This window comes from Salmo salar, chromosome ssa10 (assembly GCF_905237065.1).
Source record: "Salmo salar chromosome ssa10, Ssal_v3.1, whole genome shotgun sequence".
Taxonomy (NCBI): Eukaryota; Metazoa; Chordata; class Actinopteri; order Salmoniformes; family Salmonidae; genus Salmo; species Salmo salar.
The window spans coordinates 91,083,589-91,110,525 of record NC_059451.1 but is presented as its reverse complement, the minus strand read 5'-3'; the positions used below and the strand labels follow the sequence as shown (position 1 = coordinate 91,110,525).

At 41.9% G+C, this 26,937-nt stretch overlaps 1 protein-coding gene across 3 annotated transcripts in view; it reads right to left on the bottom strand.

The window, feature by feature from the left end:
- Positions 1–26,937, bottom strand: part of LOC106561152 (talin-2) — a 162,389-nt gene that overhangs the window by 45,978 nt on the left and 89,474 nt on the right. For all 3 annotated transcript variants that reach the window (XM_014124806.2, XM_014124805.2, XM_045688215.1), the window contains 16 exons: positions 20,366–20,539; positions 19,511–19,608; positions 19,291–19,420; positions 17,261–17,416; positions 16,671–16,813; positions 8,725–8,852; positions 8,374–8,437; positions 8,122–8,226; positions 6,616–6,771; positions 5,342–5,443; positions 5,192–5,268; positions 2,241–2,427; positions 2,004–2,117; positions 1,409–1,517; positions 493–701; positions 104–202 (listed from right to left, as the gene is read on the bottom strand). In XM_014124806.2, the coding sequence (XP_013980281.2) occupies positions 104–202; positions 493–701; positions 1,409–1,517; positions 2,004–2,117; positions 2,241–2,427; positions 5,192–5,268; positions 5,342–5,443; positions 6,616–6,771; positions 8,122–8,226; positions 8,374–8,437; positions 8,725–8,852; positions 16,671–16,813; positions 17,261–17,416; positions 19,291–19,420; positions 19,511–19,608; positions 20,366–20,501 (2,013 nt within the window). In that variant the 5' untranslated portion in view covers positions 20,502–20,539. The remainder of the gene's footprint in view (positions 1–103; positions 203–492; positions 702–1,408; positions 1,518–2,003; positions 2,118–2,240; positions 2,428–5,191; positions 5,269–5,341; positions 5,444–6,615; positions 6,772–8,121; positions 8,227–8,373; positions 8,438–8,724; positions 8,853–16,670; positions 16,814–17,260; positions 17,417–19,290; positions 19,421–19,510; positions 19,609–20,365; positions 20,540–26,937) is intronic.

The window sequence follows — 26,937 nt, the reverse complement described above, 5'->3', positions numbered from 1 at the left end:
GTTACATAAGTGTGTGTGAAGCTTTAAACAGGCTTCAAACACATGTGTGTTTTCCTGTTTTGCAGCAGTTACTATAGAAATAGCGAGGAAAGTCCAGTCCAACCTGGAACCTCTCGTCGGTCTCGCCCTCCCCCATATGATGCAGCAGGTCCCCGCTGGCCTGGCCTATGCTTCCTGCTGCAGTCAGCACCGTCTGTCTGGGCTGCATGGGAGGGGGTGACATCACCACATTCACAACACTGACCCCACCGCGGCACCACAGCACAATCACAGCACTCCGCTGCTCTCAGATACAGTTCACATCACCAGCTCCCAGTGATAATTTCTACAAAACACATCATTATCGTTTTCGGAAACATACTAAAAGAAACACACAAGTGTCTTTGTTAAAAGGGAGTCCACATGCAGTACGTCTCAATCTCTCTGTAATCATTGTAATTCGGAGAATAGAGCAGATGTGATTGGTAGAACAATGCCGTTTTGTGTCTGTACCTCTCCAGCTGCAGGCTCCACAGACCTGAGCAGGTCAGAGACGGCCCCTGTCAGGGTCCTGGCAGCTCCCATCAGGTTCTGCCCGCTGTCCACCTTGTCCTCCACCAGTGCTGCCAGCAGCTTCACCCCCCTAGACATCTCTGTCAGGTTGGAGGAGATGGTGGTGATGGCACAGCCAACCGCCGTGTAGTCTGTGTCTGTAGGGTCACCTAGGGAAAAGAGACAGTCCTCGTTAACCCTTTGTTATACCTTCTGCTCTGCCACTCTCTCAGCCCAAACCACAAGCAGCAACCTGAGTGGTGCCATAATAACACACACATCAGTGTCACCATCATCATAATGAAAACACATTGGATATGGTATTGTGGAGATAAACGCACACACACACAGAGGGAGCGAGAGCGAGAAGTGATAGTCATTTGTGGACAGGTAAAAGTTTCTATTGGATGATAACAGGGAGCCTCAGTGCCATTCAACAGATGGCTGGGATAGATTAAAACCTATTGAAAGGCTGGCAGGGAGCAATGTGGAGCAACATGGCACAGCTCCAGACAGGAGGCAGGGAGAGGAGAGGACAGCATGGAGAGGCTGTCAGCTAGTTAAGCTTCAGGACAACACGCTCACTATTTATTCATCAATGGAAATAATTATTAGGGTAAATGGGAAATTCTCCATTATCTAAAGGGAACTCAGACCCCTCCTCCCTAGTCGTTCCAGATCGACTTGGAAAATGTGTGTTTTGATTCTATCCCTGTGGGTTTTGCCCTTGAAGATAAGCGGCTGTTATTTTTAAGAGGGCATTTTCGAGCTAAGTCTAGAGGCCTTTCATAAACAAGGATTCTCATGCAGATATAACAGAAAACTCTACATGAGTACATGGTTCCAGATATCAGTAAGGAAACTCTTGGGCACTCACCTGCAGTAAGATTGACCACAGATGCTGTTCCAGCAGTTATGGCATCTACTTGAGAGTGGATTTCATGTTTGGACTCATCCACTTTGTTTTGAACCCAAACTCTGGACGCCTTTCAGGAAAGGGAGAAGGACGGGTATTGGCTTTCATCACAGTGGGGGATTTTCAGCTCATATATATATATATATATATATATAATATATATTTTTTTTAAATCAGGACTAGGGCTTCTTCACAACCGGTTTCCAGCTTTAAAGTACATAATTCATATTTACAGTCAATTTCCACCACCTAATTACACGTGAAACATGGGAGTTCAAAAAGACGAACAAACTCAGCCCTTCTCTACAGTATGCTTAGCTAAGCACATCTAGAGGAAAAATGGCACACTTGCAACTTTAAAAGAATACATTTAATGGGATACAAAAATATATTTTCCAAAAACACACAAAAAAAGCGTGAATCAATCTTTACTGACCAGGCTGCGTGGACTAAAAGGTTCAACGTGTGGGAGAAGTGGAGCAGTATTGAATGGTGTAATTTTGTGGCTGTGTTGTGTGAAGGGGGATTCGTCCAGTGAATGGAGGAGGGAACTCACCATGTCCTGTCCCAGAGGAGGCAGGTTAACTACCTCCCCCAGATCAGCCTGGGCCTGCTGCACTGCCTGCATACTGGTGTTAATGGTCCCCATCAGGGCCTGCTGGGCCAAGCTCTGACAACACACACACATTTTAAACAGACAAAGATCGTAGTTAGTGATGGTGTAAGCAAGGTTGTCTGCACATCACTGCTCCTACTGTGTGACATTGGTATGGGTGCCAGCGGGCATGCTCACCAGCGGGGGCATGTGTCCTCTGTGCATCTGCCCTGTGGTGATCTGCTGCTGGGCAGAGGGCATGGTGCCCATGTTGAAGGTGTTGTCAGGGCCACCGATGGACCCGGAGCGGATGATACCTGGCAGTGCCACCGAGCCATGCTCCACACGACCCACCCTGTTAAACTGCTGCTGCAGGATGGTCGACCTGAGAGGAGAGAGAGAGAACGATGGAGAGAGAGAGAGAGATGGATGTTCGGACCTTTACAGGGCATCTTCTGATAAGGAAACATAATACTCAGTATTTTCTCCATAACTATAGGATAGTAGTAACAGAGCCATAACAGTGAGTTAGTACTGATAGACTAAAACACATGAAAAGAGCTGTTCCACTGCCCCTGTAAACAGATTGTCACATTCACTATTGGTTAATTACTGCTTATTTTGAGAGGCAGCAATTATGTTCCGTGCTGAGAAACAAAACATGAGTCCATTGGCACCTAAACAGCAGGGAGTGATATGATGCCCAGTGTCTATCCCAGCAGGATCCGCTATGAGACACAATCGGTGTCTGGGCTCGGCGTGACAGGACAACAGTCTATCTGTATTATAAACTCAGCAACAACAACAAAAAAATCTATTTTTCAGGACCCTGTCTTTCAAAGATAATTCGTAAAAGTCAAATAACTTCCTCAGATCTTCATTGTAAAGGCTTTAAACACTGTTTTCCATGCTTGTTCAATGAACCATAAACAATTAATGAACATGCACCTGTGGAACGGTCGTTAAGACACTAACAGCTTACAGACGATAGGCAATTAATTAAGGTGACAGTTATGAAAACTAAGGACACTAGAGAGGCCTTTCTACTGACTCTGAAAAACACCAAAAGAAAGATGCCCAGATGCCCGAACATCACACCTGTGGGACAGGTACAGAATGGCAACAACAACTGCCCGAGTTACACCAGGAACGCACAATCCCTCCCTCAGTGCTCAGACTGTCTGCAATAGGCTGAGAGAGGCTGGACTGAGGGCTTGTAGGCCTGTTGTAAGGCAGGTCCTCACCAGACATCACTGGTAACAATGTCGCTTATGGGCACAAACCCACCGTCGCTGGACCAGACAGGACTGGCAAAAAGTACTCTTCTTTGACGAGTCGCGGTTTTGTCTCACCAGGGGTGATGGTCGGATTCACATTTATCGTCGAAGGAATGAGCATTACACCGAGGCCTGTACTCTGGAGCGGGATCGATTTGGAGGTGGAGGGTCCGTCATGGTCTGGGGTGGTGTGTCACAGCATCATCGGATTGAGCTTGTTGCCATTGCAGGCAATCTGCGTTACAGGGAAGACATGCTCCTCCCTCATGTGGTACCCTTCCTGCAGGCTCATCATGACATGACCCTCCAGCATGACAATGCCACCAGCCATACTGCTTGTTCTGTGCGTGATTTCCTGCAAGATAGGAATGTCAGTGTTCTGCCATGGCCAGCGAAGAGCCTGGATCTCAATCCCATTGAGCACGTCTTGGACCTGTCGGATCAGAGGGTGAGGGCTAAGGCCATTCCCCCCAGAAATGTCCGGGAACTTGCAGGTGCCTTGGTGGAAGAGTGTGGTAACATCTCACAGCAAGAACTGGCAAATCTGGTGCAGTCCATGAGGAGGAGATGCACCTCAGTACTTAATGCAGCTGGTGGCCACACCAGATACCGATTTACTTCTGATTTTGACCTCCGCTTTGTTCAGGGACACATTATTCCATTTCTGTTAGTCACATGTCTTTGGAACTTGTTCAGTTTATGTCCTAGTTGTTGAGTCTTGTTATGTTCATACAAATATTTACACATGTTAAGTTTGCTGAAAATAAATGCAGTTGACAGTGAGAGGACGTTTCTTTATTTGCTGAGTTTATATACTGTAGGAGTCAAGCTGCAACGCCAAGCAAGGATAAAAACTAGGCTAGCTGTGATCATCGGAGATGAGAAGAAATAAATAAAAAATGGCTTCCATGAACATGACAAATTAAAAGGATACTTCAGGATTTTGGCAATGAGGCCCTTTACTTCCCCAGAGTCAGATAACTTGTGGATACCATTTTTATGTCTCTGCTTGCAGTTTGAAGGAAGTTGATAACTAGCGCTTGCGCAATTGCTAATTAGTCTTAGCATAATGACTGACTAGCAGATGTCCATAGACTTCCAGTCATTGCGCTAACACTAGTTAGCATTGGTTTGCGAAACTACCTCTACCTTCATACACCAACCCGAGCCACCTCTGGTATCTTGGTCCTCCCACCCCTAGCTCAACCCAGTCCAAGCTCTTCTCTGTCCTGGCAGCCCAATGGTGGCTTCCCTCTGCAGCTAGGACAGCAGAGTCCCTGCCCATATTTTGAAAACATCTGAAACCCTACCTCTTCAAAGAGTATCTTAAATAATCCCAATGCACCCCCCCCCCCCCAACACAAACATAAAAACACAGACATAAAAATGGTACCCACGAGTTCATCTGACTCTGGGGAAGTAGATACAAATCACGAAGTATCCCTTTAATTCACGTCTTCCTGATGATTTCGTTTTTTGTTTGCAGAAAACTAATATATCCGTCTTGCCCTGGGGTATTTTTCTTATGGAGGTTAGAAAAAATAAACATAAAAGCTAATATTCCTTAAGGAGAGAGGGACAACAGAGGGCATTCTGTTATCATGGTTCAGAGAACTCATGATCTCACAGGTACTGTATGTTATTGGAAAATTCCGGATGCAGAGTCTAACTCATTTCGTGTTATTTTTCTCAGGGGTGTAATGCCGGGCAGGCAGAAATGTGATTACATCATATGCACAATTAAATCAAGGTTTACATTGACATGAGGAATAACTTGTCTGTAGTCCCTGAATATGGATGGTCATCATTCTCAATGTAAATAGGCCAGGATCCTATGTATTGTATAGTATGTGCAGTATGAGGGATCCTTACTTCTTTGGAGAGACAGATTCCTCCAGCATGGTGGACTCTTCATCTCCTTCCAAACCAAAACGATCCTTACTCTGCTTCTGTGGAAGGGGATAACAAAAGGTGTCAAAAGAAAATACTTGTGGGAAGTGTTTCTGGTTTATCTTGACTTGCCTTTTTGAGAATGATGTCGATGTATCCTGCAATCAGCTGAGAGATCTGTTCCCCCTCTGTGGTCTGAACAGAGTAGTAACTTTCCTGGTACTCCCCAAAATCCTGCAGGGTACAATAAGATTGTCAGGAGAGACAATGAAGTTACAGTACAGGCCCACTAGAATAGATTACTCTCGTGGCAATATCTTCATCACATAAATCCCTATCTGTCATTATATAGGCTCATAGTATTCATATCAAGGAAATGGAGAAGTGTATGCGTTGTCGTATGGGAAGTGCAGCATGTGTCACAGCTCTTTGCCATGCTGTGCTCTAAGTTCAAAGTTCCTTTTCTTCTACACAATCACAGGAAGATGTTGTAGTGCTTAGAAAGTATCTTTGAATGGACTAACAGTATGGTGGCAACACCTTCCCCATTCCTTCTCCTGATGAACAGACATACTTTGACTCCATTCCACTACAATTCTGAAGTCTTCAAAGAGCTGATAAAATATGAGACATACTCATTTTAATATCTAACTCCACATACTTCAAAGGCTTGCTAAGCGAGACAGGAATGTGATATTACATTCAAATCAATGTTGGCAAATGCAGCTCCGAGTATGTTTAAAAATTGTACTCCCTATTAATCTTGAACGCCATCTGGTTAAATAAAAATACAATTTAAAAACAGCATTGTTGACAACAACCAAAACACTACATTGAAAAAGGACTCAAATAAATAAAACATCCAAGTGCTTCACATTCTTCTAGTAAAATCCTGTGTTTACACAGTCTAATATATACACTAACATAACTGTTTATTGCAAACATTAACACTGTGGATTGGGGGTAGTATCAACAACACATACTATTTTGCAGTTACACTACACCTGTCAGCAACGGGTGTGTCCGAAATAGCCGAATCCACTAATTTGGAGGGGTGTCCACATACCTTTGTATATATAGTGTATTTCTGTTGCTATAATGAGATGTAGGGACAGAAAAGAGGTTAACTTTAAGGGCTCAGACACACCATTAGCGTTTGCTGACCGAGAGTACTTAGCACCTCTGAACATAAATTGCAAACCGAGTGCGCACCAATTTTCCATGTAGAATCACGTGAAAAATGTCGGCAGTCAGACCTCTACAGCAGGTGGTCCCTAAAACACAGCGCGCTGAACGTTCGCCAGACGAATGCTAAATCCACATTCGGTGCGATCTGTGCAAGCCTTAAGAGTGTAGAATGTGTTCCTGTGAATGTTGGATTGGAGTGGACTGAGACCAGGTCATACCAGGGTGAAGCTCTTGGGAGAAGCAGCCCATCTCTTCACCGTGGTTAGGGGCCATTCCTGAACCACGTCTTTAGTCTTCTCTTCCACCCGCATCACCGACTCTTTGGTTATCCCCAGTAACCGTGGGACCAGCTTATTCTTGCTTTTCATCTTTTCCTAACAGACAAGACATAAGATAATATTTTCATAGGTGTTAAACGCCTACACAGATGAAAAACTGGGGGCATCTCTTTATTCTGAGAAATGAAAACAGCAGCAGAGCACAGCTGCCTGCCATAGATAGCACACATGCACTGTTCTGATTGTCTGTCCTGAGTCAGGAGCCCCAGTGGAGGAGGAGGAGGGCGGATGGGGTTTGACCCTGCAGAGTTCAGGCTTGTTTAACCGGGCCTCCTTGCTGTTCTGCTGAACAGGCCATCCCCAGTCCCTCCTTCCCCAGGCTAGGCCTCTGTTGCTAGGGGAGCCTCAGCCTGGCTGTCAGTGTGTCAGGATGGAACTTCCAGCAGCAGACTGACGCTGACTGGCTCTAGTGTCCTCCTCCTCTTCTCTGCCCACACACAATCCATTACGCCTCACTTCAGATCATGAGCCTACTCTTGGCTCCACTCCAGCAAAGCTGAACACTACACAAAATTAACGGTTAGGAGGAAACTGCCTTTTCACTTCTCCAGGCTGTTTTTATTTCAGGGTCAAAAAGTAGAGCTCCAATAATGGAACAAGGTAACAGCTTTAGAGCAGCTTGTACAGACTCAATGATTTTCATACAAGGGCAGATAACATTATCTTGATTATCATGGTAGCTATGTATAGAGAACTATTCCAGTTGTTCATTGTCTTAGCTTATTCAAGTAGTTGTTCACAGTGTATTCAACTCAGGAAGTCAGATTTTGGAATCTGAAGTGGTTTGCCATGTTAGAGATAGTATCTTAAATCAGTAAGCTTGTATTTCATACAAGGTAAGTTGGTGAGGTTTTTAAAACATCTGCTGGTCTGGGACTCACAGCACCACAGGTTGAACTAATGTCAGAGAGCTTTTATTGGACGTAGTCTCACCACCACCAGACAGGCTGAATTCCTTCTATATCTTTCATTCAAAGTACCTTGATTTCTTGTATGTTTGGAGAGAAGAAAATCCCTTACATTTGAATTGTTTGATATTTTACTGCATTGTTAGAAGCTAGCAACATAAGCATTTCGCTGCACCCGCTATAACACCTACTAAACTGTGTACGCAACCAATAAACTTTGATCATATCTAAGAGCCTTACAGTTAGGGAATGCTTGTTCTGGGAGCACTGAGCTGGTTTAAGAGTGACACATATCAGATGGAAGGTTGCAATAAACTCCCAAAATGTGCTTCTATGTTTTTGTCTGTGATTTTTCTCTCTCTCACACACTCACACTCTCTCAAACCTAATCTTAACCTTGCAGTAAGCTGTATTTACACAGTAAATCATTCATTTTACTGTCTGTTGGAAAACACAAGCCTCTCTCCTTATATCTTACCTTCACCAGGAAGAAGGAAACCCCATATGTCGGAAGGGACCTCGCTAGTTTCACATACTTTACTTTGGACTCAATCTCTGTCATTTCTCCACAGGTTTTGTGATCCTGACGGTCAGAGGGAAATAGATACAGCAATATGAACCTTTCAGAGTTTAAAACAGTAGCATATTTGGGAATTGCACTGGTTTTAATTTTCCTTTCATAACATATGAATCCATATGTCCACAATATATTGCATAATACTGAACATACCACAAATATTTTCTTCTCTGAACCTCTCTGCTTGATGTACTCTTTGGGTAGAAACTCCTTAAGGCTATGGAGATAAATCACATTTTACAAGTTTACACTCATCATGTACAGACATTCTCTTTCCAAAACATGTTTTCACACAAGGTCATTCTTGCCTCAGTACCTACATTCACAAGTGTTAACATTCTCGTATGCCGTTGAGTACTGCACTCAAATAGGTATGACAAAAATAAGGATTTCTCCTAAACTACGATGCTAGTATTGTGTCTAAATAAGATTGAAATGTATAGAATGGTAGTGTTGGATACAATAGTGTTATTGTTGATAATGCCATCTGATAAAAGGGCTTACTCTAGGAATCCAGTCTTGTGTTTGTGTTCGACGTGGGGGCCAAATTGGATCTGGGCCTGAATTCCAGCGAACTCACAGGCTTTATCAAATGAAACAGGGTGGGAGCCATTCAGTATGTCATCTCTGGCCTAGAGGACAGAAAGAGAGACAGAAGAGAGAAAGTTAGACTTTATACTGAGTTCAAACTAGAGAGTAATGCTGCAGTTTCTGGTTTGAAAGTTGCTTCAGAGAAGAATGCCTGCTAAGTGAATACATGTAACCCAAGAGCAGGGACATCACACAAACACTTTACTGAGATTAATGGACTCAGGGGAACCAAACAAGATTAGTTTGTATAGCAATCCAAGACATTTGCTAACATATCAAATCTAACAGCCTCAATCATTCATCATCACAGTCAATGGTGACGTACAGTATTATCACAAAGACGTCAATATATTTAGCAATTTCTCAGAACATTGCATCGACATTGCAGACTGATCCACAATGTTTCATTAATAAACTGTTAAAGAGCAACTTGAGTCATTTTTATTAGTACAATATGCACGAAGTGTATGTAAAACAATAAACAGGATGTAAATAAAAGTCTACATTAAGACTACCCAGGCCTCAATAATGCCTGATAGCAGCCATGTACTGTAGCAACCTGGCCCGTTTGGCCACAACAATAATTACATTTTCAATACACTTCAATCAAGACCTACTTGGAATGTACCATTTGTTACCAATCATCTAAGACATCTGTTATGTTCAATGTATCGTCCATCCATTAAAGCATTACCTCAAAACGTGGCCTACTCTACACTATCTAAAACCGTTTAGGTAGTTGAGGGTGACACTGATTTTGTGTGGAGAGGAACCCAGCATTTCTGGACATCTTTAAAATTAGCTGACATACAGTACCTTGTGTTTCCTCAATGGGCCTGTATATATTCCCTCTCTCCCTCCCTTGCAAGATTAATGGCTTCTAATGCTGAGATGCCTGACTGACAGTGAGAAAGCCTCCCTCTGTGCTTTTAGCCTCAGACGGCACAGACTCAGCCCAGCTCATTTTAATGTCTCATTACATCAACTGCAAGCTAAACAGCACTATCTAGTCTGAGATTTAGACAATCTTCAACAAACACCTCTTTAGAGTGGTGCTGATCAGTGTGAGTGGGGCCATCTGCCCTCCAGTACAAGCCCGTTCAGGGACAACCAGTTGTGAGCCCCTTTAGAAGAAGCAGGGTTGTACTGTACTGGAGGAGGAGCTTCATAACAGCCCAGATGTCCTGACTCAGCCTGGGGCTGTAACTCTGATGTCAATCAGCCCACTGTACTGTAACCTAAAGAGTACAACCCTTAGCCTTGGCGGAATACTACAGCCATAAACAAACGCTGACAAATGTAAAACTGTTTCATGTATACCACTGTAAATCACCTGACTAACCAGCCAATTAATCAATAGGCATATCAATAATGAGAACAGTTGTTTCACAGCAAAACACAAGGCATATTAGGTTTAGAACACCTGTAGACTGGATTACTAAACACATCATCAAAAGCAGGACACAACAGCACACACACACACACACACACACACACACACACACACACACACACACACACACACACACACACACACACACACACACACACACACACACACACACACACACACACACACACACAGAAAGGCTGTTGCCATTGGGCTCAATAGTGCATTTTCTATAGTAGAGATGTGTGTCAGGAGAGGAGTGTCTGGGTATTAAGGCTGGGGCTGTATCTGGCAGAGACCCCCGCTGCATGGAGGGGTGGGAGGATGAGCTCATGGAAGCTACATATCATTAATAAACATTGGAGCTCATCACTAGGAGGCTCTCCCTAAGGAATGCCAGGGATTATATCATAATCTACACACTCACTATATTAACCTACTAACTCAGATTCCTATGGTAATGGCTGCATGGTGAATGAGGACTGTTCCATCGTACCAGAATATAGACATTGACAGGAAGCATGTGTAGTACAGTCATGTGCCGGAGACGGGGCTGAGGAGAGCACTGCAAAAGTCTCTTGGAATGAGGGAGTCAGAGAGTGGATGTGTGGCCTGGGGTGTGTTCCAGCCTAAGAATGCTGCTACTCTTCTCACTCTGTCACCATGTGTGTGAGACTCTGCGTGCCTGAGTGGAGGGAAAAAAAGACAGGGGGAAAGCTGGAAGAGGAGAAAAGGGAGGAATAGATAGAGGGTGTAATTGTGTTTTTGTGAGAAAGGATATGGGCTTGTTTGTAAAGGAAGGGAGTGCATGATGGAGCACTGCAATGTGTGCCAGAGTCAGTGGGTGTGGGTGTGTGCGTGATTTTGTCAGGATTTTTATGGGATTAAGGGGGCGTGAGGCAAAAACAGAGAATGAGAGAAGGGAGTCGGGGCAAGAGGAAGAGATAAAAGAGTGACAGGGAGGATAGGGAGAAAGAGAGACTTAACTATAGATGTATTTATGGACTGTAGCTCAGAGGCAGCTTGGATTACAAGGAGGGAGTTAACTATTGATGTACAGTATAGTATTTATGTACAATGCCTTGCAAGAACATTCAGACCTCTTGGATTTCTTCACATTTTATTGTGATACAAAGTGGGATTCAAATGGATTTAATTGTCATATTTTGTCAACAATTTAATAACACAATACAATGTAATGTCAGTGGAAGAAAAACTTTTTTTTTTTTTTTTTACTGAACAAAAATATAAACCCAACACACAACATTTTCAAAGATTTTACTGAGTTACAGTTCATATAAGGAAATCAGTCAATTTAAATAAATTCATTAGGCCCTAATCTATGGATTTCACATGACTGGGAATAGAGATATGCATCTGTTGGTCACAAAATAAAATAGGGGCGTGGATCCGAAAACCAGTCAGTATCTGGTGTGACCCCCATTTGCCTCATGCAGCGCGACACATCTTCATCCCATAGAGTTGATCAGGCTTTTGATTGTGCCCTGTGGAACGTTGTCCCACTCCTCTTCAAATGGCTGTGCGAAGTTTCTGGATATTGGCTGGAACTGGAATGCGCTGGAATGCGCTGTCGTACGCGTCGATCCAGAGCATCCCAAACATTCTCGATGAATGACATGTCTGGTGAGTATGCAGGCCATGGAAGAATCATGGGAACAACACTTTACATGTTGCTTTTATATTTATGTTCAGTGTAGATAAATAAAAAATGCAGAACTAAAATAGTCATTGTATAAGTATTCAGCCCCTTTGTTATTCAAATTAAATGAGTTCAGGAGTAAAATTTGGCTTCACAAATCACATAATAAGGTGACATAGCCTCACTCGGTGTGAAATAATAGGGCTTGACAATATTTTTTAATGACTAACCCTTCCTCTGTCCCCCGTACATACAACATCTGTAAGGTTCCTCAGTCAACTATTTCATTTCAAGCACAGATACAACTACAAAGACCAGGTAACAACAACAAATCAGACATTTAATATCTCTTTAAGCATAGTCAAGTTAATAATTATGCTGGGGATTATATATTAAACTACCCATACATCAAAAGATACAGTCGTCCTTCTGAAGTTATTAAAGTGGTCTTGTTTTCTTTTTTAAATAGATCTAGCTTCTCCATGAACAGCAGCAAGCAGAATGTACAGTCAACTTTCCTGCCAGTTCTTGACTATGGTGACACCATTTACCTGAATGCAGCAGCCACTACTCTTAAACCTTTGGATGCCGTCTACCATAGCGCCATTCTCTTTATTAAAAGGTGACAGGTTTAATAATCATCACTGCATCCTGTATCAGAAGGTTGGCTGGACCTCACAAAAATCCTGTATATTACTTCAATACTCCCTTCTTGTTTAGAAAGCTCTACTCCACAAGCTTCCACCATACCTCACTTCGCTGCTGAAATATAAAATATGAGATACCAAACCTGTTCGCAGGGTTGGTTAACTCGAGGTCCCGCTTGTCTACACAAAGTTTGGTAAATCCACCTTTAGTTGTAAAGCACCACAGTTATGGAATATCTAAAAAGAAAAATACACCTGGATTCCCTGGTGCAAGTAGGGCTATTTTAATTGGTTATTATAAGTTGTAATATACTGATGTCATGTACTTATAAAAACTACAAGACAGTTATATTTTTTTGTTATTGTTGTATTCATGTTTTTTTTTGTCCTCAGAGCAAACTTTATAAATGAGACACTGGTCTCAACTAGCTTCCCCTGGATAAAAAAAAAGTTAATTGGTGATTTTAAAACAGCTACAAAGTTCAATGTCTGTGATGGTAGAAAACTGAGGATAGATCAACATGACTGTAGTGACTCACAATAATGACCTACATTTCAGAGTGAAAAGAAGAACACACATATAGAGAAATTAATATTCTAAAACATGCATCCTGTATGCAACAAGGCACTCAAGTAATACTGCAAAAAAACAGCAAAGGAATACACTTTTTGGCCTAATTGCAAAGCCTTACTGTATGTTTGGGGCAAATCCAACACAACACATCACTGTGTAACTGCCTTGTTTTCAAGCATGGTGGTGGCTGCGTCATGGTATGGGTATGCTTGACATCGGCAAATACTGGGGAGTTTTTCAGGATAAAAAGATACGGGATGGAGCTAAGCACAGTCAAAATCCTAGAGTAAAGCCTGCTTCAGTCTGCTTTACACCAGAGACTGGGAGAGGAATTCCCCTTTAGCAGGACAATAACCTGCAGGATAAGGCCAAAATCTACACTGGAGTTGCTTACCAAGAAGACAGTGAATGTTCCTGAGTGGGCAAGTTACAGTTGACTTAAATCTGCTTCAAAATCTATGGTAAATCTTGAAAATTGTTGTCTAGCCATGATCCCCAACATCTTGACAGAAATTAAAGAATTTTTAAAGAATAAATGGGCAAATATTGCGCAATCCAGGTGTGCAAATCTCCTATAGACTCACAGCTGTAATCGATGCAGAAGGGGTTTCATGTATTGACTCAGGGAGCTGAAAACTTACGGAACAACTATATTTTAGGTATTTATTTTCATTTAATCTTAAAAAAAAAATATATAATCTTCCACATAGTATTTTGTGTAGATTGTCGACAAAAAATTGACAATTAAATACATTTTAATCAGACTTTGTTAACCAAAATGTGAAAAAATCCAAGGGGTCTGAATACTTTTGCAAGGTATGTACTGTGTCTGAGTGTGTGCTTGTTGGATGTGTATGTACACTAACGTTCAAAAGTTGTGTCACTTAGAAATGTCCTTGTTTTTGAAGGAAAAATGTAAAAAATTGTCCATTAAAATGACATCAAATTGATCAGAAATACAGTGTAGACATTGTTAATGTTGTAAATGACTATTGTAGCTGGAAACGGCAGATTTTTTATGGAATATCTACAAAGGTGTACAGAGGCCCATTATCAGCAACTATCACTCCTGTGTTCCAATGTCACATTGTGTTAGCTAATCCAAGTTTATCATTTTAGAAGGTTAATTGATCATTAGAAAACCCTTTTGCAATTATGTTAGCACAGCTGAAAACTGTTGTTCTGATTAAAGAAGCAATAAAACTGGCCTTTAGACTAGTTGAGTATCTGGAGCATCAGCATTTGTGGGTTCAATTACAGGCTCAAAATGGCCAGAAACAAAGAACTTTCTTCTGAAACTTGGAAGTCTATTCTTGTTCTGAAAAATGAAGTCTATTCCATGTGAGAAATTGCCAAGAAACTGAAGATCTCGTACAACGCTGTGTACTACTTCCTTCACAGAACAGCGCAAAGTACTGTGCATAGCATGCTCCTCTGTGAGCTCAGGTGTTAGGGGGGAGCTCCCCTCTTCAACTCAAGGCAGGGGAAGCTAATGCAGATGCAGTGAGGCGTGCAGTGAGCAAAGTCTGCCCTGTGTAATGCAGGCTCAGCTGACCCCCCCAGGGGACTCCCTGTCTCAGCAGCCCTCTCTCTCTCACTCAGACTTCATCCACACTGTAGAGCACAACAACGCTGTAGAGTGCAACAACGCTGTAGTGCACAACCAGACAGTCCATGCTGACCCAATCTCCACAGCACAGCACAGCAGCACCGGCACGGCAAGCTAACCTGTCTGTGATCCATATACTGTAAACCAGGCCCAGCTCATCCTCTGAGAACTGCAGTACCAGCAAGGCCGCATAAGTCAGCTGGCCTCTGATCCAACAGAACCAGCAAGGCTATAGGACAGTACGTCAAGCCAGGCTTTATAGGAGTTCCAGCACCATAGCCTTGGACAGAAGATCCAACTGTATTTGAGCTGATGTCTGTTTTATTGACCGTAGGACTACAGGACCAATCAGGGAGGACGGTAAATCAAATCAAATTGTATTTGTCACATGTTGACCTTATCGTGAAATGCTTACTTACAAGCCCTTAACCAAAAATGTAGACTTTAAAGAAAAGTAAGAAACATTTTCTAACTAAAAATATTAACACAAATTAACAATAATGAGGCTATATACAAGGGGTACCGGTGCAGAGTCAATGTGCAGGGGTACGGGTTAGTTGTTGTAATTGAGTAATAAGTACATTTAGGTAGGAGTAAAGTGACTATGCATCAGTTGTGGTCGGTGACATTTAAGATGAGGGAGGATGATACATTTCTTTTATGAGGATGGCCTTATTCTATTACAGCATATTGGACGTCTGTCATTCATATTCCATTCACCCAGCTCAACGTAACATCGATAGGTTAGGCTACTATATGATACAAACATTTTCCCTATACCCATCATTAGGATGCTACAATCTAGCATGATCCCTTTGATCGTTGTACAATTCCATCTAGCATCTACGTGCTCTCATTCTCTCACATTTTCTGTTCGCTTGTGGAGTTCAGTGCATAACACATCAGCTGTCTGTGACCAGGCGAAAAAAATCTTTCCAAGCCAAACCTTCATATCATAACCGCTAACCGCTACACACAGCCTACATTGATGTCACCATATTAACGTCGTAGTTCTAGTAGCTATGTTGACTAACACGTTAGTAAACCTGCTACAATCATGCAGTACAGAGTACAGTAAGCAGCAAGCAGTTTAGCAGTCACACCGGCAGGTGCGGATGGCAATAAATTAATAAAACCAAAAACGTACCTTGACTTGGAAGGTGTTGGATAGCCATAGCCAACTAGCTAACATAGAATCACTCTCTGTTTGAGCCAGGTGTTTGAGTAGGCTAAACTAGCTAGCTGCATTTGCTAGCTAAGTAAGTAAAAGTGAAAAAAAATACAACATAATATAGCTTGCTCTCTCTATTGCTTCTTAATTTTTGAAGAAATTCATTTGTTCAAAATTGTTAAACTATTGTCTTCCTCTCTCTTTGCGTCAACTACTCACCACATTGTATGCACTGCAGTGCTAGCTAGCTGTAGCTTATGCTTTCAGTACTATATTAATTATCTGATCCTATGATTGGGTGGACAACATGTCAGTTCATGCTGCAAGAGCTCTGACAGGTTGGAGGACATCCTCCGGAAGTTGTCATAATTACTTTGTAAGTCTATGGAAGGGGGTGAGAACAACGAGCGTCTTAGGTTTTGTATTGAAGTCAATGTACCCAGAGGACGGAAACAAGCGGTCCTCCGGCTACACCATGGTGCTACCCTAGAGAGTGCTGTTGAGGCTGCTGTAGACCGTCGTCATTGCAAAACAGTGTGATTTAATTAATTATTTGGTGACGTGAATATATTTAGTATAGTTTTATCTATTTTAAGATAGATAGTATGTATGAGTGTGTGGTTAGAGTCCAGTGAGTGTACATCAAGACCTGTGCAAGAGTCAGTGCAAAAAATAAGAATAAAGTAAGTGGGTCAATGCAAATAGTCAGGGTAGCCATTCGATTAACTGTTGAGTAGATGAGAAAGGAATTGAAGAGCTCAGTTTACTACATGTTGGACAGGAATGAGCACAGTGAGAGAGGTCTGACCTGTACATAGAGGAGGTTGAGCTGGACAGGGTCTCGTGAGTCCACATTCTGATCTGAGTAGAAGAACTTGCGTCTGAGCAGCAGCATCTCGCTCTCCTCCACCCCTTGCTCTCTGAACGTCCGGCTGTGGTCCAGCCAGTTCACTGCCAACAGAGAAAAATACACAGTAGCATACACTTCTACTACTGGGATTGGACATGCTGACAGTGAAATAAAACAGTCATAAAGACATGTAACCAAAAGGAAAAATATATATATTTTTTGTCTAAAACCATGAGGGCAGTAATTTGCATAACCTTCTGCTGAGAATAACGATCGATTTTGTGATGGTTTGAGGATGATTTATACAATCATGTTTTCCAAATGTTATCTTACCCCCAAGGGATACAATCTTAATTTCATTAAACATTGATACAGTACTATGACTGAGTTCAGGTACAAAACGTGTTCAAATGAGATGATACTGGACTTACTTACTAATGTGAGAAATTGGACTTAATGATAGAGGGGTAGAGGTGATGACTGGAAGCATGTAATACTGGACTACAAACAACACATTGTGTTCTTTTGGAAGTGCTTTTCAAACTCACAGTCATCGTCTGTGTGAAGCTTGGCTTTGAGCTTCTCCATCTTCCTCTCGTCTCGGAGCAGAGTCCTGTCCTTCTTCAGGGTGCCAGTCCCATGACCGTCCTCCTTCTCCTCCACCGCCTCCTGGATCAGGGAGTACTCCTCATAGTTGGTGATTCCTGAAGAGGAGAGGCAGTCGGGAAACTCTCAGAGATGGAGCAGTTTAGAGCACAGAGCCAGCACTTTGAGCTGTGCCATATCAGAAGTACCAGTGGGGGAAATGGGAGCGCAGCCAGAAAACTAAAGTGGGAACTCAGAAGAGGAGAAGCCAAGCAGAAAGCCCTCTCTAAACAAACACCAGCCAATGAAGAGATCTGCCAGACATCTCTCTTCTCCTCACACAATTGAGTTTGGGCACAGGCAGCCCAGCGTAATTGAAATACAGTATATGGCTATGGGAACACCTACATGACAGGAGAGGACAGCACAGTCTTTGGCTTCACAATTACCACTTTCCCCTGTCAGAAATATCTATATAAAACTTTGACTATACCAGTACCATAGCTAATTATCATGTTCTAAAAGCTAGGGAATATGCATCCATAATGTATGGCGGAGCGAGTAACTGTGAGCTATAAATAGGATCAGGGCCAGTATCCACAAAAGGTCTCAGTGTAGGAGTGTTGATCTAGGATCTGTTTTGCCTTTTAGATCTTAATGAATAAGATTATATGGACAGGTCCTAGATCAGTGTGATGCACACAAAATGTATGGTCACATTTGTGTTTATGTATTGTTTCTCTGTATTGGGGAAGAATGCTTTTACTGAAATGTCAATCCTCCAAGGTTTCGCCAATGCAATGCATTTATACTAATGCTGGCCAATGAGACGTGTTCGCTTCGCACTGGGACTGTATGCGGTCCTGCACCTGTGTGTTCTCATAATTGAGAAAACCTTTGAAAGAGAAGTCATGTTCTCCTGTTTCATAATTTATCCCATGTTACAGGTCAGTAAAGTGCAAAAATACAAAAATATATTGTGGTATTCAGTGTAACTTGCCTGTTGATGTGAATGTAATGGGTTTGAACCACATAGTAATTGTGTAACTTCGTACTAGACAGAAAACGCATGTCGACTATAAAATGAAATGATGGCTGTGCATTCCTTTGATCTAGAAAAAAACAAATGGTTAACACCTGAACATTTTTATTTTGAAAAAGACACTCCTGACAATTTAATGTTGTAACTGTGCTGTTTAAGAACTTTGTAATTGTTGTACTGTAAATGTCAGAAAAGCTGCTAGGTTAGAGCTAGCTCCGGTTAGCTATTAGCTAGCTCCGGTTAGCTTTTGGCAGCTCCGGTTAGCTGTTTGCTAGCTCCGGTCAGTTGGTTGCTAGCTTCGGTTAGCACTATGCTAGCATGTTCAGTCATTTTTCAATAATTAGCATTAATGTCATTTGCAATAGCCTTGTCTTTCTATTAGCCCTTCTGACACTGGGTGACTGTATTTTGAGAATGGGTATAAAGTAACTTCTAATGAGTTACACCAGTCTTTAAAGGCTTTCATGTTTTAGTCTCCTATGGGGCTATAGTTGACAACAGTCAACTACAGAATTATAACCTACTGTAAACAGGTGAATAAAAGCTAAGAGTAAATGTGTTTGGGGTATAAATGTAAAGAATTTTAGAATGTGAATTGGATGGATTGGATTGGAATTTAATATTTTTGATGTATTTTTTAAAATATGTTTATGAAATAATATGTCAGGGATTAGGAGACAAATTAAATACACGTAAAAAACAACAACATTGAAATACACTGAAAAGACAGAAAAAGACAATTTACGCTTGAGAGAATGTTGAATAAAATAATTGAGAGAACCTTTGAAAGAGAAGCCATGTTCTCCTGTTTCATCATTTATCCTGTGTTACAGGAACTATTATCTGCTGCACCAGTCCCAAAACTGGGACCTGTAACATCAGCACTCCTACTCTGAGAGGCTAGTGGATGGTTTGACTTGTGTAGATTCCAGTTGGAGAGAGGTTACCCACCTATTCTACTGCATATGGTTACAAGCAGTTCTCCCACAGTTTTAGAGTCATCCACCATGATAGTTTTAACTGCCCCATCCAGCATCTTGATCTTCTGGGGCCTCTGTTTCTTTTTGTACTCCAAGACATCCTGAGAAACAAGGAAAGAGGGGAATGATATGCAGTCCTTTGATTGAATGTTTGATGGTACTCTGCACTGGGCTCTATGATTGGGCTTTACCCCGTTCCGGAGCATGTAGTAATCCAGCGTTCTCCCAGACTCCAGCCAGATTCCTTTTCTGGGATCATCATCAGAGAGAAACAGGCCGTAATCAGAGGCTGAAACACACAGCAGAGAACGTGTTAGGGTAACATTTAGTAATGGGAACAGTTGCTTGATTGACTGTTTAAACGACAAAAGCCAACTAAGTGAACACATGTTGACAAGACAATGCTATTTAACTGCATCTCATGTAGTTACTGTTTATGATACATACGATGCCTCTTCTTCTGATCTCATTGACATTCACATGAATAATCCATGTTATGACATTCAGTTGGGAAAGAAGGGTAATTATGTCTGCCATCAGACCCTCTAGCCTAGCTGATATGAATCTGTCCTAAAGCCTAATGAGAGCTCACAGCTTAAAGAGCCTCTCCAGCATGCCTAGCTACCACAGAGAGCCTCTCCAACCTGCCTAACTAACACCTCCCCCAGGGAAGAATACCGCCCACAAACCCAGATTGAATCAGCTTCCTCAGACAGAGCGCATCGACTGTTTTGAAACTGTTTCTGTCTGTCTGTAGTCAGAAAGCAATGCTGTGGGTGACATCGAGTTTTATCTCCTGCTTAAAAAGCTCTGAACAGTTTCTATTAGACAGAGACAGACAGAAACAGAACTGGAGATCAGGCACTCTAATGCCTTGTTTGACAATTGCATTACAATGACACTGGAGTATTTAGTACAGAGTGATGTAAAAAAAAAAGTAATTGCGTAGTTTTTGTATTTACATTTTTTTCTTAGTGAAAGTGATCCTTATGCATGTGAAACGTTCTGACATTACTCATTAACAGTAGCTTTCCCCAATCTCTCACCTTGGCCAGTCTGGGCTTCCGGAACCCTCTCCCTGATGATCCTACAGGCATCATACACAGGAGTGCAGGGCTCAAACTGCATGGTCTTCACCACATTGCACTGGCGGACACAGATCTTCAGTGAAAGGGCCACCATCTTGATTGGTGGTGTATTGGCGTTGCCAACCTACACACCTGGAAAAAACAAAACGGATCAGTTCAGATATAACTCTTAGTTAGCCAAGGACATGTGTATAAAATGGACACTGGATATATACAGTACCAGTCAAAAGTTTGGACAAACCTACTTATTTAAGAGTTTATCTTTCTTTTTACAAATTTCTACATTGTAGAATAATAGTGAAGATGTTAAAACTATGAAATAACACTTATGGAATCATGTAGTAACCAAAAAAGTGTTCAGCAAATCAAATTATATTTTAGATTCTTCAAAGTTGTCACCCTTTTCCTTGATGACAGATTTGCATACTCTTGGCATTCTCTCAACCAGCTTCACCTGGAATGCTTTTCCAACAGTCTTGAAGGAGTTCCCACATATGCTGAGCACTTGTTGGCTGCTTTTCCTTCACTCTGTAGTCCAACTCATCCCAAACCATCTCAATTGGGTTGAGGTCGGGTGATTGTGGAGGCCAGGTCATCTGATGCAGCACTCCATCACTCTCCTTTTTGGTCAAATAGCTCTTACACAGCCTGGAGGTGTGTTGGGTCATTGTCCTGTTGAAAAACAAATGATAGTCCCACTAAGCCCAAACCAGATGGGATGGTGTATTGCTGCAGAATGCTGTGGTAGCCATGCTGGTTATGTATGCCTTGAATTCTGAATAAATCGCAGACAGTGTCACCAGCAAAGCACTGCACACCATCACATCACCTCCTCCATGCTTCACGATGGGAACTACACATGCAAAGATCATCCGTTCACCTACTCTGCGTCTCACAAAGACATGGAGGTTGGAACCAAAAATCTCACATTCGTCTCATTACAAAAAAAAACTGATTTCCACCGATCTAATGTCCATTGCTTGTGTTTCTTGGCCAAAGCAAGTCTCTTCTTATTATTGGTGTCCTTTAGTAGTGGTTTCCTTGCAGAAATTCGACCATGATGGCCTGATTCACGCAGTCTCCTCTGAACAGTTGATGTTGAGATGTGTCTGTTACTTGAACTCTGTGAAGCATTTATTTGGGCTGCAATTTCTGAGGCTGGTAACTCTAATGAACTTATCCTCTGCAGCAGAGGTACCTCTGGGTCTTCCTTTCCTGTGGCGGTCCTCATGAGAACCAGTTTCATCATAGCGCTTGATGGTTTTTGTAACTACACTTGAAGAATCTTTCAAAGTTCTTTCCGTATTGACTGACCTTCATGTCTTAAAGTAATGATGGACTGTCATTTCTCTTTGCTTATTTGAGCTGTTCTTGCCATAAAAAATATATAAAAAAATATGGACTTGGTCTTTTACCAAATAGGGTTATATCTTCTACCTGAATGATGACATTATAGAGCATCATCATTATTTGCCCTCTCCCTCGACAAGCAGACATCGGAGTCAAACCAGTGGGTGTTATGTCATCCGTTTAAGGCCAAACCGATTGAAATACACTGTAGTTCTTATTCCTACTTGAGAAAACATGCAGAAAAAACTCTAATGATACCATTTATTCGATTTATATCTCCCTTAGCCAGGAGGGAAAACTGTTCACAATGGATCTCTCAAACAGTTCTGCTTTTGTTCAGAATATAGTTAAGGAATTTTTTCCTTTACCCAGTGCACTGTCAAATCCGGATGACAAGAACATTTTCAGTCAACCCTACATTTTCTCATGTTATACAAGGCAACACTGTATTATGGATAATGAGTTGACATTCTGTGTTCCTCTTAATGACAAAGGTCATATAGAAGCTGTGCTTGTGAATAAACAAATTGACTCCATTTAGAGTCCAGATATAGCCATGACAAAATGCATCCCCATACTTTGGAGGTGTGTTCCATACAATTGTTCTGTGAGCCATTTCAGAGAAAAGGGACAGAAAAATATTTGCAATGACGTCGTTGTGAATTATGTCCCCTCTGACTAGCAGTCTTTCATAGTATTGACTCTCCCCTACTCCTGGAGCCCCCCTGCGAGCCTCTTCTCTACTGATAGTCCATCAGCACAAAGAGGTAGAGGTAATGGCTCTGCATGGGACCTGCTCCATACAGCCTGCCACAGGAGTCCTACAACACTTTTGTGGCTCAGGTGTATGGTTATTCTTTGTTAGACAGGCCGCATGAGGCTCAGCTAACCCAGGCCACACACACACACAAGCATGTGCACACAACGAATATGGGCTTTGCCACACACAGGCCTGAGGGTGTAGTAGAGTATAGCTGTGTGGGGATAATCAAAAGTGTAACACTTTGTGAAAGCAGGAACTGTGCAGATATTCCATTGGGACCTTGGTATATATACACCTAGCAGGGGTAGGAGGCACAAAGCTCTGTCTACATTTGCCGCCGATATGCATTGGTGATGGCAACCATCGTAAAAAAAGCTTTATAGAATCAAATAAATACATCATGCATGAAAAATGATAACATTCCTGTTGTAGGCAATACAGAGAGTGAGAGCAAGAGATACAGCTCAGGAGCAGCCACATGATGAAACCCTGGAGGATAATCACTACTATGGAGCAGAGCTAGTAGGAGGTAGCAGTAGCAGCAGCAGAGCGAGAACCAATTTCTCACTGAGTTCCTCTCCTCTCTCTCCTCTGGCAAACACTCAACAGCAGCAAGCTTCTCATTAGCTCTGCTTTCAGGCCGACACCAAACCATTACTAAGCAGAGAGGACACAGCATAGACAGCAGATTGCAACCAGAATTATATGAACTTACAGAAAGGCTTCTATTGTATCCCTGCAACATGATGCTTCAAAGTGGACTTAAAATAGTATTACCAGCCCCCTGTCCTCTCTTACACCATTACCAGGGCTTTCTCTCCTCCATCCACAGGGCTTCCAGTATTAAGTTAGGTTTGTTTAGTACTCAACACATTAGAGATCTGCAAATAGAAGGAAAGTGTCTAAGAGCAGCTGGGAGGGCAGTGTAAACATGGACAATTTAATAAGAGCTGAAGTCAGGAGCCATCTGGAAGGGATACAGTATGTGTCACATGATTTGTTGTAATAACAATAGCAGAGAGGAGAGCTCATGAGGACACCCAGGCACTGTCTGCAACTCAGCCTGGTGGACCATTACAGCACCAGTGAAACAGTTAGACCATTAACAGGGATATTTACTTATTTATATTTAACTAGGCAAGTCAGTTAAGAACAAATTCTTATTTACATTGACGCCCTACCACGGACTTCTCTAACCCGGACGACACTGGGCCAATTGTGCGATGCCCTATGGGACTCCCGATCATAGCCAGTTGTGATACAGTCCAGGATCGAACCAGGGTCTGCAGTGACACCTCTAGCACTGAGATGCAGTGCCTTAGACCGCTGCGCCACTCGGGAGCCCTGACATGATGGCCTGACATGATCACTTCATTGGAGCTTGTTTGATCATAGCTGATCAATACGTTTTGTGGAATCGGGACATCACCAACAAACTGCCACAATGCAGTTCAATTATTTGGTGGCTTTTAGACTAATAACAGAATAGTAAACTGCATTAAATATTTTTCATGCCCCATCAAAATTAAAATCAGATTATAGGTAAATGGGAAGATAGCTGTGGCCATGACTTCAAGCTGTTTTCTTTTATACACACTTACAGCTAGCTAGCTGCTTGATGGCTTAAAAGAGGCTCTTTAAAGTCAAATGATAACAGAGTACTGATGAACCCTCTCAAATGTGTTCAAAACCAATTAGACTGGCTGCACAAATGTGCAGTGATTATGAATATACTAATAAAATAACCCACCAGGCACACACTGGTTGACTCAACGTTGTTTCCACGACATTTTAATGAAATTACGTTGAACCAATGTGGAATAGACGTTGAATTGATGTCTGTGGCCAGTGGAAAGCTAGTGGAGTTGTCACACATGCAGCTATCGAAAATGTATGAGAATGTTTGCTCAATACAAAGTAACAACCAACTGATTGCAGCATTACCACAGAAATTGAGAAGTCAAGTGGAAGGGGACAAGGTAGGGAACTTGTATGTCTGCCCTATATTAAATATAAAAATAGGCTGAATATTTTCTTGCATACAGTAAATAAAGAAATGTTCCATTTGTTAATTAGCACTTTTTCTGCGCTAAACTATGTAGAATATTGACTCCCTACTAAATCGCACAGTTCGTTCTTGGTCTGATTTATCTCTAGAGAAACTGCGCAAGCTCACAGAAAACCCCTGAACTAAATGGAATTAAAATAAATTTAACCGATGTCCGTCAATTAGTTGTTAAAAAAAAAGTTCAATAACAGAGATTTCGGTTAATCGCTCAGCACTAGACCAAAATAACCTGACCTACACCTGCTCTTTCCATGACATAGACTGACCAGGTGAAAGCTATGATCCCTTATGGATGCACTCAGTACACACACCATAATAAAACATTTTAGGTTTACAACCAAATGAGGCAGTAACAGAAAACAGAAATCACTCAATTCTATTCTTTATTCTAGCAACACCAAAATCTAGACTAAATTCTGTATTCTTGCAACACCCTTGTTAGGCTACATAGAAAAACAAAAAAACCCATCCCAATCACCTTAACAACTAAGTGAATTATAAGGTCATGGTAGACAAAAGACAAAAATAATCTTAAAATGGCAGACAAAGACCATTTGATTAGGATCATAAACATGTAATTTTTTAACAACGCTCATCCTCCATCAGCAAATAAGAACACAAAAACAATACGGGTTCAAGATTTAAAAGCATTTATCTGGCTTTACTAAAAGAATCAACCCTCTCGTGCGTCAGCAGCACTGGTTGTAAATAGGACAACTAGAGCCCTACCAGGATCACTGGTGGATTAGCATACCAGCTCCATATCCCAGCCTAGTCATTGTTAAGATGAGAAGATTTTAACAAGCTCTAATAAGATTTAAAACAACCTCAGACCTCAAACTAATGGTCTTGTCTAAGAACATGCAAATATCTAAACTGTACATTAATCTGAAATTCATTGAATAGTCATTTAAAAAAAGTGAATTAAAAAAAAACATTTTTTACACGGGCCTAATCATTATGATTGTTAATTAAACTAATATGTCCCTGGCATGCTGAAATGGTATGAGCATAAATCCATCATCAGCATCTCTCTGAAAGGCTGGGAGATTGAAGGATGAAAGGTTCCATGTACTGAGGAGAACATGTTGATGAATGCTTTCCTTGGGTTCCTTTCTCTCATCTCTCCACTCGTGCTCTAAATTAGCCCCCCATTTTTAATTCCCCTCTGATTAAACGACAGGTCAATCTGCTGCAGGCCCAGGGCATATCTCCTGGGATCACCTCTAGGCAGAGAGAGGGGGGGTCTCTCTCTCGCTATCTCTGTCTCTGATGCTTAGCGAAGTGATGCTTAGGTGCACTATAAGAGACTGTGCAAACGTCAACAGAAGATCTATTATTGGTCATCTCATAAAACATGACAAGCACAATGGGATATCCCTCACGTTCTGGTCTGTAGCATTACCTACATTAGGTTTGAACAACATGGGGCTAATAACTCCCTGGAAGCTGCAGTCACATCCACTAAAGACGACTTGATATACTGAAACAAAATATAAAGGCAACATGCAACAATTGCAACAATTTCAACGATTTTACTGAGTTACAGTTCATGTAAGGAAATCAGTCAATTGAAATAAATGCAATAGGTCCTAATCTATGGATTTCACATGACCTCGGCAGGGGCACCCACTTGGGAGCCAGGCCCACTCACTGGGAGCCAGGCACAGCCAATCAGAATGAGTTTTTCCCCACAAAAAGTATTTATTATTGACAGAAATACTCCTGTTTCATGAGCTGTCCGGGTGGCTGGTCTAAGACGATCCCGCAGGTGAAGAAGCCGGATGTGAAGGTCCTGGGCTGGTGTGGTTACATGTGGTCTGCAGTTGTGAGGCCAGTTGGACGTACTGCCAAACTCTCTAAAACGACAATGGAGGCGGCTTATGGTTGAGAAATTTACATCAGTTCTCTGGAAACAGCTCTGGTGGACATTTCTTCAGTCAGAATGCGAATTGGACGCTTCCTCAAAACTTGAGACATCTGTGGCATTGGGTTGTGTGACAAAACTGCACATTTTAGCGTGGCCTTTTATTGTCCACAGCCAAGGCGCACCTGTGTAATGATCATGCCGTTTAATCAGCTTCTTGATATGCCACACCTGTCAGGTGGATGGATTATATTGGCAAAGGAGAAATACTCACTAACAGGGATGAAAACAGATTTGTGCACAAAATTTGAAAGACTTTTTGTTCATATGGAACATTTCTTGGATCTTTTATTTCAGCTCATGGGTCCAACACTTTACATGTTGTGTTTATATTTTTGTTCAATATATATTACATCCAGATCTGATTAAATCCATATCATACCAACACCAACTCTCAAGAGCAAATAATATTCAAGCCCCAT